Source organism: Eurosta solidaginis, chromosome 5, assembly GCF_040869045.1.
Source record: "Eurosta solidaginis isolate ZX-2024a chromosome 5, ASM4086904v1, whole genome shotgun sequence".
Classification (NCBI taxonomy): Eukaryota; Metazoa; Arthropoda; class Insecta; order Diptera; family Tephritidae; genus Eurosta; species Eurosta solidaginis.
This window is the reverse complement of record NC_090323.1, coordinates 76601029-76614556: the sequence shown is the minus strand read 5'-3', so window position 1 is coordinate 76614556 and position 13528 is coordinate 76601029. Positions and strand designations below refer to the sequence as shown.

At 38.2% G+C, this 13528-nt stretch overlaps 2 protein-coding genes across 9 annotated transcripts in view; one reads left to right on the top strand and one right to left on the bottom strand.

Annotated features, from left to right (window-relative positions):
* The window catches only part of bmm (brummer), a 263847-nt gene extending 263123 nt beyond the window's left edge, over positions 1-724 (top strand). For 3 of the 5 annotated variants that reach the window (XM_067757478.1, XM_067757476.1, XM_067757477.1), the window contains one exon: positions 461-724. In XM_067757478.1, the coding sequence (XP_067613579.1) occupies positions 461-523 (63 nt within the window). In that variant the 3' untranslated portion in view covers positions 524-724. The remainder of the gene's footprint in view (positions 1-460) is intronic. The other 2 variants (XR_010947612.1, XR_010947614.1) reach the window with 2 other exon arrangements.
* The window catches only part of LOC137253063 (protein transport protein Sec24C-like), a 584014-nt gene that overhangs the window by 482781 nt on the left and 87705 nt on the right, over positions 1-13528 (bottom strand). The gene's annotated exons all lie outside the window — the stretch shown is intronic.

Genomic DNA, 13528 nt, shown 5'->3' with positions numbered 1-13528 from the left:
TAATTTAACACAATTATGCCAATGGAATGCATACCTCTTCTTTAGAATTTGTTTGCATATTTTGAAGCCTAGAATAAAATATTTAATTTGATAGTTTAGTTAGTTTAAAATTAATTAAATCGTTCACATAATTTTTAATTAATTTAAACTAAGGGAATTGAAAAAACACACTTTCCTCTACATTTTTTTAACCAACAAATTTATACATTGGGTGCTAAATGTTCGGCCCTAGCGCCGAGTTTATGTTTATATCTTTCGCAAATCGTAATCCTTATTTCTGTTTCCTCTGTTCGTAGTAAGTTGGTTGATTCAGTTTTTTATTTGTACATATGCTATTCTATAGTAGAACTTGACGCTTGCTTTGTAGTGCGAAGCTATGCCTTATTGTAATATATAGAAAATAGCATGCATAAAAAATTCGCTTCAAACATATTCTAACAATATTTGTTTTTTTTTTTAGCTTTTTACATTGATGAATATGCAAGTAATCACATGGATAATGCAACACAAAAAGTACCGCTAAATTCCGTCTACACCACATACCAAGTTGGAGGTGATAATAGTTGCGAAGAAAACGAAAATGGAGTTTTCAGTGACCCAGAAGTCGATCATTACTGCAACATACCAGCACATACATGATATATGTACATATATATAACAGAATATTTAATATAATTTATTTATTTATTTTTTAATAAAAACGAATGATTTCAAATCGACCGAATTTTATTGGTATTGTAAAATAGTGGTTACGTATTCGAGGTGAATAGCTAAACTAAAAAGAGTCGCAACTAAAATCATACAGGTTAGGTTAGGGTAGGTTGAACAGGTCGGTCAATTAAGACTTTCACATACAAAGCATATTCCCATAGTGTAAACAGTATTCTCTGGATTTTTACCCTCTCGGGGCATTCCACGGGTGTGTCCGCGTTGGCGAGATGAGCCAATCTTTCAATTTCCAACGCAAACTCCTGCAATGTTTCATTCGCTTTCTGGTAGCGACTTTGCAGCTCAATTTGGTATATCTGGGCTCGAATCGTAACATAAGATCACAGATCGGCAACCATACGAAAGAAAATTACGTGATACATCAAACCTATAAACAAAATGGGATAATAACATACTGTGACGAATATTAGGGACACTAAGTGATACATCACTAGTCTGATGCTAAGTAAATGAAGCCACAACAACAATAAAGCAGGCAGTCACTCGTATCTACATAAACGAATCAATCATTATGTCAACACAAATGTACGTTAACGCAGCGGAGAAAATACGCACAAACACATGCATATATCTTATCTGAGATGCTCCCAAAAGTAGGCAATTATCTGTGGAAGTGTCACTAACATATACACGCGCATATGAGACGCTATACACGTGCATCTGTAGGTATAATTTTATAGCAGTAACTAAGTAAATTCTGGAAACGCCTAGAAGTATGGAACGAGGAAATCGAAGAGTATAAAGGAGCGCAATCTGAGCAATCAGCAATGAGTTTGATTTAAGCACGCTATCTGTGATTCGAACGCTAGCAGAAGATTTGGAATAAGCGGAATTGCACTAAATTCGTTACAATTGGTGTCAGAAGAGGAATTGTTGAATAAATTCCGAAGATTTTGAATACAACCTGGACATGGCAAAGTTGAGTGAATTAAAGATCCAGCAACTGAAAAAGGAGTTGCAGAACCGTGGATTGAATACAACCGGCAATAAGATCGAACTTAAGCACGGCTATGAGAGGTAATGGAGTAGCAAGGAATTGATGAGGACGAGTATGTCTTTTATCCTGATGGGGATGAGACATCAGCAAAAATTGAAGAGAAAAACGAAACATCTCAGGCAGTTACAAGCACAGACTTGAACATGATTTTGGCTGCAATATCTGCTCAAACATCGATGGATCGAGATGGAAACTCAACTGGCAGAACAGAAGACATATATGGTATCCCAAATGGAATCACAGGAGAAACGTATATCCGAAATTTCGTCACAAATAACATCCAGGATTGAAACGCAGGAGGCACGTATATCCGAAATGTCGTCACAAATAGCATCCAGGATTGAAGCACAGGAGGCACGTATATCCGTAATGTCGGGACAAATTTCAGAACAGGTATCATCGCAGATCTCTGCACAACTAGAAGCCCGTAGGAACGAAAAAATAATGCAGTTTGATAAAAAAATCGAGGCTGAGGTAATTGCTTTAAAAGGTCGTATACAGGAGCTGCAACTAAATCGCCCAGTTGTTTCAGCAAGCAATACGAATGTAAAAACTCCATCTTTTGACGGCTCTATTCCTTTCCACGTATTTAAGCTCCAGACCGCAACAGTGAACAACTGGAATGCTGAAGACAAAGTTGCTGCACTATTCGTGGCATTGAAAGGATCTGCTGCTGAAATCCTACAGACGATTCCCGAGGGAGAGCGGAACAACTACGAAACTTTGATGAGTGCTCTAGAGAGGCCATACGGAAGCGAGCATAGAAAACAGATATACCAAATTGAGTGGTAAAACCCTTACCAAAAAGTAAATGAGACATTGCAGGAGTTTGCTTCGGATGTTGAAAGGTTGGCAAATGCGGAGGTATCCGTGGAATACGGTGCAGTGAAATAACTCACAAATGAAATAACTCCCATGAAATAACTCCCAATGAAGTAAGTCCCAATAAAAATGAAATAACTCCCAAATTTACTAAATGAAATAACTCCCAAAGAAGGAAATGAAATAACTCCCAATATTTGCCAGTTATTTCATAATGAAATCACAAGTCCCAAAAAAAAAATGAAATAACTCCCAAATGAAATAAGTCCCAAAAAAATGAAATAAATCCCAAATCAAAATTTAAAATGGTATCTTTATACTATATAATCAGTTACAATGAGATTTGAAAAATACATCAAACTATTATGTACATATGTAAAAGTTACAATTACAAGAAAACTTGAATAGTGTCGTCGAAGTAAACGTAATTTATTTTAAAAAATCGCATTTTTTTATGAAATTAACATAATTTATTAAAAGTAAAAAATAAAAGGAACAAGTCTGCGTAGAACATCTTTCTGAATTAGTGTGCATCGCGCGCTTTTTTTAACTCCCAATGCCTGAATTACAGACAACGAAGTAAGTCCCAGTAAAAATGAAATAACCAATCTCAAAAAATTATGAAATAACTCCCAAAGAAATTTTATTGGGGATTATTTCATTATGAAATAATTACCAGCAAAAATTATGAAATAAGGCCCAATGAATTGGGAGCTATTTCATAATGAAATAAGTCCCAATTTGCATGGAAAATATTTGGGAGTTATTTCATTTTTTTGTTGGGAGTTATTGCATTTGGGAGTTATTTCACTGCACCGTGGAATACAGTGAAAGGGTAAAGATTCAGAGCTTTATAAATGGCATACGGGACGTCGAAACAAAGCGAGCTACATACGCAAACCCAAAGCCAACATTTGCAGAAACGGTATCACATGCATTGACTCAGGAAACTCACTATTGAGTAAATCAGCACACAAAGCTCATCGTGTGGAAGTAGAAAGACCGGAGTGGGTAGACGCAATTTTGGAAGCTTTAAAGGGCACGCAAGAGAAAAATAATGATTCAGTCACATGCTTTAAGTGTGGTAAGCCAGGGTACATTGCACGTTATTGCAATACCAACCCTAGTAGTTCCAACTTGGCTGGTCGTAAACGTAAAGCTTGAGGAGATAAGCAAGAGCGAGTCAGATGTAAAGATCGAAAACTTGCCCCAGCTATTGAATGTCCTGTGATATCTATCTCACAAATTGGAGGAAACTGGAGCAGTCTTACCGTCAAAGGAAATGTGGATGGTAAGGAGCGTGTACTGACTGTAGATACGGGCGCATCTCATTCCTTCGATCTGATTTGGTCAACAGGACAGTAAAGCCATTACCTGGAGCAAGGTTGCGTAGGGTCACTGCGAGTATAACCAAGTCCTGGGAGAAGTGATCTGTGAAGTCTTAATTGGGAAGGTCATGGTTCTACACAAATTCTTTGTAGCGGAGATCGTTGATGAAGTCATATTGGGAGTGGACTTCTTAGTTGACCATAACATCAGGATCGATATGCGGAGAAAGATTATGCGCTATAAAAACAAGGATGTGCCACTTAACTTCAGTTTGGAAAAAGGGTTCAGCGGTAATCGAGTGCTGGTGAAAGAGATTCGACAAAAACCACAAAAGTCAAAGGCAGCAGATTGGGCAAGGGTTGATGGAACGAATGGGCCAAACAAATCAAAACCGAATGTACTTGCGAGAAAAACACTGGCATTGACAAACCGTAATGGACGCACTACAACGACTGAAGGAATTTTCCAGAAAGAAAAAAAGGGTGGTTTCAAGCCAGCGCGCACTACTCTTGTGAAACGCCAAGACGATACTGATGATACAAAGCCAATCCGTCAAGCGCAAGCTCTACGAAGTAGTTCATTGGCCAAACAACAGCGTGTGAGGGAACGGCGGAGGGTAATGAGTAGTAAGATGAAACACAGTTACGACAGGAAAAATAATTCGGAAAGTTTCCGGGAGGGAAATTTGGTACTGCTATACAACCCTCACCGGCGGAAACGTGTTGCATCCAAATTTTGGTGCAGTTGGCAAGGCCCATGCAGAGTTGTGAAGAGGATCAGTGATGTCATCTACCACATACAAACAATTGGGAAACCACAAAATAGAATGGTGTTTCATTTGGAGAGGCTAGCAGCGGTTAGATCGAGAGATTTGTCTGATCGGGACGATCGGAATTAGGTGGAGGACAGTGTGACGAATATTAGTGACACTAAGTGATACTCACATCACTAGTCTGATGATAAGGAACAACAATAAAGCAGGTAGTCACTTGTATCTACATAAACGAATCAATCATTATGTCAACACATATGTACGTACACGCAGCGGAAAAGAGACGCACAAACACATATATATATCTTATCTGAGATGCTCCCAAAAGTAGGCAATTTTCTGTGGAAGTGTCACTCACATATACACGCGCATATGAGAAGCTATACACGTGCATCTGTAGTTATAATTTTATAGCAGTAACTAAGTAAATTCTGGAAACGCCTAGAAGTATGGAACGAGGAAATTGAAGAGTATAAAGGAGCGCAATCTGAACAATCAGCAATGAGTTTGATTTAAGCACGCTATCTGTCGAGAAGTAGTAGTATTGTGAAGTACTTGAATAAAGGCCATTTTGCATTATTGAATAGTGGAGTTATTTATTCAACAATTTAGTGATTCGAACGTTAGCAGAAGATTTGGAATAAGCGGAATTGCACCAAATTCGTTACAATACGATATCAAACGGAACGTAATTTACATTAAGAATTCATACAAGTGAAAAATCTTTCTATTACTCATTGTCAATTAATTGCTAACAGGGAGAGTGGCTGTCGCGAATGGCCAGAGAATGGAAGAAAGATTTTTTACTCGCGTATAATAAATTGAAATGCCATGAATTGCCCATTTGTGTTTTAAATCAGCTTTTCTTTTAAATGTGTTTACAGAAAATCGACACTACGTTTTAATATTTTATCTCTAAAATCTAGTTAATAGAGAAAATATGAGCGGCCAGTTAAGCAAACATTTTAAAATATGTAAATAATGGAATGTACCATTCGTTTACAAAAATGGTTCAAAAATACTATTGAGAAAATGATTTAAGTAATCGAACAGCGATTTAAGAGGTGATGCAGGCTGTTTAGTATTGTGAGCGTTTTTTTTTTTTCAAACATTCGCCACTTGTATGAATTCACAATGGTAATTTATTTTGAATTCACAATAAATTTTACGATCCATATTAGGTTGGATTTTATTTTTAGCTGTTATGGATTCGCATCTTTGATGGAGCAGTAAGGAAGGCAGTCGGCATGACCTGGGGGTGCTCTGTGGCTAGTCATGTCGGCTGGGCGGGGTCCTTGCCTACCTTACTGTTCCTGCGCCATAACAAAAAAAAAGTTCCTATCATGCCTATTTAAATCGACTGTCAAAAAGCGCAGAACTAATTCAAAACGCTTGAAATTCAAATTAAAACGACATCCGGTTGAACCGGATGCCACGGACAGACCGTTAAAACATTCAAAAATTTAATTTCAAAAAAAATACAAAATAACGCAAAAAAAAATTTACCGAACCGGACCTGACCGGTTAATAACTGCTGAAAAAATCGAAAAAAAAAAGCTGAAAAAATACAAGGGGGAAAAACAACAAGGGTCGAATATATAGAGGGGCGCCGCGGGTGTTGTTGCGACGCCCGGTGCTTAGCCCACCCTCAAAATCCATGGCCACCGACGCACCTGTATTTCGGTGGCCCCTTACCTGTCTACCCTATGCCCTCTAAATGAATAGAACCATCAGCATTCCCATTTTTACAAAAATTTATTTATAATACATCTTATGTATATAAAAGAGAATAGAAATTCAATTTAAGCTTACTTTAAGCTAAAACAAGTTTTTACTTTTCTTTTCGATTTTTAAGATTCTATTATTTTGACTTTTCTCACCTTCTTAGAGAAACCCCTTTCTACAATTTGGAAAATAATAATACTACAATTTTTCGTAGTTTTCTATGCTTATCTTAAATTTAATTTTAATAATAGTTCTTAATCATTTTAACTAAACCCCTTCAATTATTAAATTTTTCATTAAGCGAAATTTTTTTTGTGTTTTAAACAACGCTGGAATGTTATAATAAATGTTTTATTATCAAAAACTTAAACCAATTAAATTTTCTTGGTACTTGTCATCCTTTTTTGGCGTGTTCACGCAAAAACTTAGAAAAATTCCTGTTATTCCTATAAAACTTAAGTGCAAATAATCACCCAAAATTTCAAATGGCCTGCACTTCTTTAAATTACTCTAATTTGTAGGATTGTTCGAACTATTCGATCAAATTCGCTTCGCCGAATTTGAAAGTACTGATACTCGCACCCAACTACATTAAACCAATGAAACGGAGGAAAAAAAATGTTCTACTTGTTAGATTATTAGTATTTTAGGGGTAGGTGTTAGTTAGTATTTATGGCTATGTATTAGTATTCATGTATTAAATGCTACTAATTAAATAAAGCAATGCATGTATCGGTGTTGTCACTACGAATGTGTATGTAAGCTGAGTAAATCCACGTAAATTTGACCAATGGGTGGTATATTTAGTGCTTCCGTTAGCTTCTTTTATAGCTGTACATTAGACTGTGCGACCCAAAAAAAAATTCGCGGATCCCTCCCTTATTCTTTTCTTAAATTTTTTTTAAGTCTTAACCGTGTCGCAAAACTATGACACTACTTATATGGTATTGTAACGAATTTACTTGCAAATCCTCTTATTTGCAATCCTCTGCTAAGTTCGAATCTCTAAACTGTTGAATAAATAACTCCAATATTGAATAATGGAAAAATGGCCTTTATTAAAGTACTTCACAATGACACTTATACTTTGCTAGTCGCTGGCTTAATAACCAAACTGATTGATAACTCAAATTGAACTCTACTATTGGCCGCTAGATCGTGTGCTTAATCATAACTGATTGATTGCTCAACTCCAACTGAATTACTTCTTACTCGCCTGCCCCGCTTTTATAGTTTACGCTGCATACTTCTAGGCTCTTCCATTTCCAGAACTTACCAACTTTATTCGTGTGTATATAGTTCTCATATAGTTTCTACTTGTTTACAATTGTCTACTTTTTAGCGCTTCTCAGATGTACATATGTGAGTTTGTAGTTTACAGTCTCCCGCACACACATAAGCGTATAAGTAAATTCATCTGTGTGTGACATCTCATCTCTCGCTGCCTTGTATGTAAATGTTGCTCGTCGGAATGTGTACATATGTGTAGACGCAATTATTGATTCGTTTATGTAGATACATAATGATTGAATTATTGATGTGATTTCACGTCACTGCTTAGCATCGGCCTGGAGATGGCAGCACTCCTTAGTTTTGCTAATATTCGTAGCACTGCCCTCCACCTAAGTCTGATCGTCCCGATCAGACAAATCTCCCAATCTAAACGCCGCTAGCATCTCCAAATGTACCACCCTTCTAATCCGTGGTTTCCCAGTGGTTTGTATGCGGTAGATGGTATCACTGATCTTCTTCACAACTTTGTACGGGCCTTCCCAACTGCACCGAAATTAGGCTGGAACACCTTTCCGCCGGTGAGGGTTGCTTAACAGTACCAAATCTCCATTCCGGAAACCTTCCGAATTATTTTCCCTGTCGTACCTGTGTTCCATCTTACTACTCATTATTCTGGATCGTTCTCTCGCACTCTGTTGCTTGGCCAATGAAGAACTACTTTGTAGAGCTTGTTCTTGACGGATTGGCTTCACATACTCAGTATCGTTCCGACGTTTCCCAACAAAAGTGCGCGCTGGCTTGAAACCATCCTTGCATTCTTTCTGAAAAATTCTTTCAGTCATTTCAGTGCGTCCATTAGGGTTTGTTGATGCCGGTCTTTTCCTCGCAGGTACTTTTAATTTCGCTTTATTTGGCACATTCGATCCATCAACCTTTGCTCGATCTACTTTCCTTGACTTTCGTGGTCTCTGTCGAATCTCCTCCACCAGCACTCGCTTACTGCTGAACCCTTTTTCCAAACTGAAGTTAAGTGGCACATCTTGGTTCTCATAATGCATCACCCTTCTCTGCATATCGATCTTGATGTCATGGTCAACCAAGAAATCCACTCCCAATATAACTTCATCAACGATCTCCGCCACAACGAATTTGTGTAGAACCATGACCTTCCCAATTAGGACTTCACATATTACTTCTCCCTGGACTTGGTTATATTCGCCTGTGACCGTACGCAACCTCGCTCCAGGTAATGACTTTACTCTCTTGTAGACCAAATCAGATCGAATCAAGGAATGAGATGCGCCCGTATCTACAGTCAGTACACGCTCCTTGCCATCGACATTCCCTCTGACGGTAAGACTGCTCGATTTTCTACCAATTTGCAACACAGATATCACAGGGCATTCAATAGCTGGATCTAGCTCTCGTTCTTTATCTCTTACTCTCTCTTGCTCATCTCCTCCAGCTTTGCGTTTACGGCCACCCACATTGTTGGAACTATTAGGACCAAGATCGCAATGACGTGCAATGTGACCGGACTTCCCGCATTTGAAGCATTTGATAACTTTTTCACTCCGCTTTTGCGATCCTTTCAGCACCTCCAATATTGCGTCTACCCACTCTGGCCTTTCTACTTCCACACGGCGTGCTTTGAAAACTGGCTTACACAGAAGCGACGCTGTTTCCTGAATCAGAGCTTGTGACACCGTTTCTGCGAATGTTGGCTTTGGGTTTGCGTATGTAGCTCGCTTCGTTTCCACGTCTCGTATGCCATTTATAAAACTCTGGATTTTTACCCTCTCGGTGTATTCCACGGGTGCGTCCGCATTTTCGAGATGAGCCAACCTTTCAACATCTGAAGCAAACTCGTGCAAAGTCTCGTTAGCTTTTTGGTAGCGGTTTTGCAACTCAATTTTGAATATCTGTTTCCTGTGTTCGCTTCCGTATCGCCGTTCTACAGCAGCCATCAATGCGTCATAACTGTTCCGTTCGTACTCTGGAATAGTCTGTAAGATTTCGGCAGCTGGTCCTTTCAATGCTACGAAGAGTGCGGCAACTTTATCTTCCACATTCCAGTTGTTCACTGCTGCGGTCTTCTCAAACTGTAGCTTAAAGACCTGGAAAGGAACAGAACCGTCAAAGGATGGTGTTTTTACCTTTGGATTACTCGCTGAAACTGCTGGACGATTTAATTGTAACTGCTGAATCCGATCTTTCAAAGCATCCATCTCAGCTTCCATTTTATCTTGTCGTTCACTAAAACCCTCCAACTGCGGTCCTCTTGCGCTTTCAACTGCTGAGCCAACTGAGATATCATATATGTCTTCTGTTCTTCCAGTTGCGATGCCATATATGTCTTCTGTTCTTCCAGTTGAGATGACATTTGCGACGACATTTCTGAAATACGCGTTTCTTGTGCTTCCATTTGTGATGACATATACGTTTTCTGTTTTTCCAATTGTGATGACATGTTGGTAGATATTTGTGATGACGTTTCGGACATTTGTGCCGATATTGCAACCAATATCATGTTCAGGTCTGTGTTCGCCATTGTCTGCGGTGTTTCATTTTTCTCTTCAATTTTTGTTGTTGTCTCGTCCTCATCAGGATAAAAAACATACTCGTCCACATCAATTCCTTCTGCTTCCATTGCCTCTCGTAGCCGTGCCTGAAGTTCGAGTTTAACGCCGCTTGTATTCAATCCACGGGCTTCCAACTCCTTCTTTAGTTGCTGGATCTTCAATTCACTGAACTTTGCCATGTCCTTGTTGTCCTCTGGAATTTATTCAACAGTTCCTCTTCTGACACCAATTGTAACGAATTTGCTGCAAATCCTCTTATTTGCAATCCTCTGCTAAGTTCGAATCTCTAAACTGTTGAATAAATAACTCCAATATTGAATAATGGAAAAATGGCCTTTATTAAAGTACTTCACAATGATACTTATACTTTGCTAGTCGCTGGCTTAATAACCAAACTGATTGATAACTCAAATTGAACTCTACTATTGGCCGCTAGATCGCGTGCTTAATCATAACTGATTGATTGCTCAACTCCAACTGAATTACTTCTTACTCGCCTGCCCCGCTTTTATAGTTTACGCTGCATACTTCTAGGCTCTTCCATTTCCAGAACTTACCAACTTTATTCGTGTGTATATAGTTCTCATATAGTTTCTACTTGTTTACAATTGTCTACTTTTTAGCGCTTCTCAGATGTACATATGTGAGTTTGTAGTTTACAGTCTCCCGCACACACATAAGCGTATAAGTAAATTCATCTGTGTGTGACATCTCATCTCTCGCTGCCTTGTATGTAAATGTTGCTCGTCGGAATGTGTACATATGTGTAGACGCAATTATTGATTCGTTTATGTAGATACATAATGATTGAATTATTGATGTGATTTCACGTCACTGCTTAGCATCGGCCTGGAGATGGCAGCACTCCTTAGTTTTGCTAATATTCGTAGCAGTATGTTATATCTATTCTACCGTGTACGTTAAATAATTATTTTATTTAAGGGCTTACTAATGCCAATCTCACACAGAGGCTTAATGAAATAATTAGTGCAGTTTCTACATTAGAGCCCTAATCGAGTTAAATCTTCCATACAAAACTCGGCGCTTCGAATATTATCGTCAATGTAAGAAATAACAATCACGATTAAATTGGTTGCAATAATTTACGAAAATAGAAGCCGCGAGAAAAATCAAATGTTAATTTTCGCTGCGTTCGCTGCCAAAGTCAATATGGCTTTCTCGAAAATAAGCACATACTTGGTTAGGTGCAACACCTATGGTTAGTTGCGCATGCATTTTATCTTGATGTATTTATAGTTAAGAAAGAAACGCTGCTTTCCATTTTGACTATTTCTGGTAAAAACCAAATATTTTTCCTTTTGTTCGCTTAATGAAGCAAACGGTCCTGTGTGAAAAGGGAAACTTAATTATTTCATTAATTAGAATTGTGATTCGATTAAGTTCCTGTGTGAAAACGGTATAGGTCCCAGCTCTAAATTGTACAAAATTAAAAAAAAAAAAAACCGATTAAAAGAAAACAAATGATGACATATTTTAATCTGAAGTAATGTAAATCTATAGTTCGCTAACTTTAGACAATTATAAGTATAAAGGGTCTTAAGAATTGTATTGAAAAAAATAATTTTATTGGTAAATTTAATAGCCTCGTTTAATATAATTTGATAATTTTGATTGAGCTTTAGGCCAGATTATTGAATAAAACTTCTTTTTTAGTAGTATTCAAAATATATTTATTTTTCGATATTTCGACTTCAATCTGAAGTCATCATCAAGAATACATATGGATATGTATGAAAAAAATAATTTTCTTTTTAATTAAAGTGCGCATCACAATGTATATACGAAATCGTATGCACACCACAACCTTTTCCAAAAAGGTAAATCAAAAGATTCCATTGAATGCATACGTCTGGTATAGGCCAATTTATTGCCAATGAATTACAAATAGCAGCACTATACTAATGACATGATAATTTGGAGTGCGGAAACCCCCCCCCCCCCCCCGCCCCCTTCCCGCTTTTTTTTTGTAGTTAAAAATAAGAAATTAAACTAGAGAGCTCGCTGCGGATGTAAAGAAATACTTGTCTAAAGAAAGGTTGCTAACATCTCAATAGAGCAATTAAATTAAATTACAAATGCATTATGTTTAAGCGAAAATTGTCTAATTGTGTTGTAGCTTTAAGTTTAAATATGTTTGCATATTAATATTTCTATGTTGTTGTAGAGTCGAAAGTGAAGAAAATTAAGAGTACAAATACGTATATTTGTCCGTATCCGGAACGAACTCACCGCTTTAAATGTAGTTGTTGGTTGTCGTAGTCGGGATTTGCATCAGGCCTATGTCAGTCGGTCCTGCTGTTGTTGTTTCTGCCGGTAGTTGCTTTAGTTGGGTGTTGCAGCAGACCTATGTCAGTCGGCCCTGCTGTTGTTGTAGCTGGTTGACTGGCGCTATGCTGGTGGTTGCGTGCGGTTTTGTTGGCGTTATTGGTGGTTGCGTGCGGTGTTGCGCGCGATGATGGTGGTAGCGCGCGGTTTCGTTGAGGATATCGCGCGGGCGGGCGTGCGGGGTTGGTGGCTGCGCAAGGTCGTGGGCCGGCGATTACGGCAGTTTGGGGCGTCAACGCAATGAGTAAATCGTATTGGTTTTGATAACCAGCACTAGCTTAGGTTGGTTGTTCTATGGGCCGAATCCCAATTGATAAATGAGCAACTTAGAAGCAGTTTGGGTAGCTCGTATGCATCTAACATGCTTGAAGAATTCCTTTAGTAATCTGGTCACATGTCCTTGTTGCCGATTAGGGTTACTTAAATAATCACCGAAAATGTCATCTGCTGTGCGATCGACCTAGCACCAGTTGTGCAAAATATTGTTTTATCCGATTTTAATCAAAATAGGCTAATAATATAAGAAAATGAGATTCGAAGTTGCACATGTTGTCGTATCAGCTCGTAGCGGAATAAGTGAGTCACATAAAAAAATTGTAGTTGCATGCCACTTGTTTGTACAAATCTACATGACCATAGAAGGGTACCATCAATGCCTTTGTCAAATCCGCCAGCTTTGCAAAATTGTTTAGCCTTCTCAGCGTGATCTTCGGAGGTGTTTGATTGCTGCTTTACTGCGCCATTACTCGCGTAAAATCAAAATTACCATTCACGTAATTCTACTTAATCTGAGCTGCTATCACCACCAAATTCTAATTCGCTTGACACATTAACTGAACATTAGGCAAGGTGCACACGAGGCTACGCGTCATAGACGCGTACAAGACATTTCATATAGCTACAATTTCTCTACGCCTCAAGATCTGCACACGTAGCTACTTTCTAGCGTCGCTACAAAAAGCAAACAATTATTGAAAAAAATTTAAATTAAAT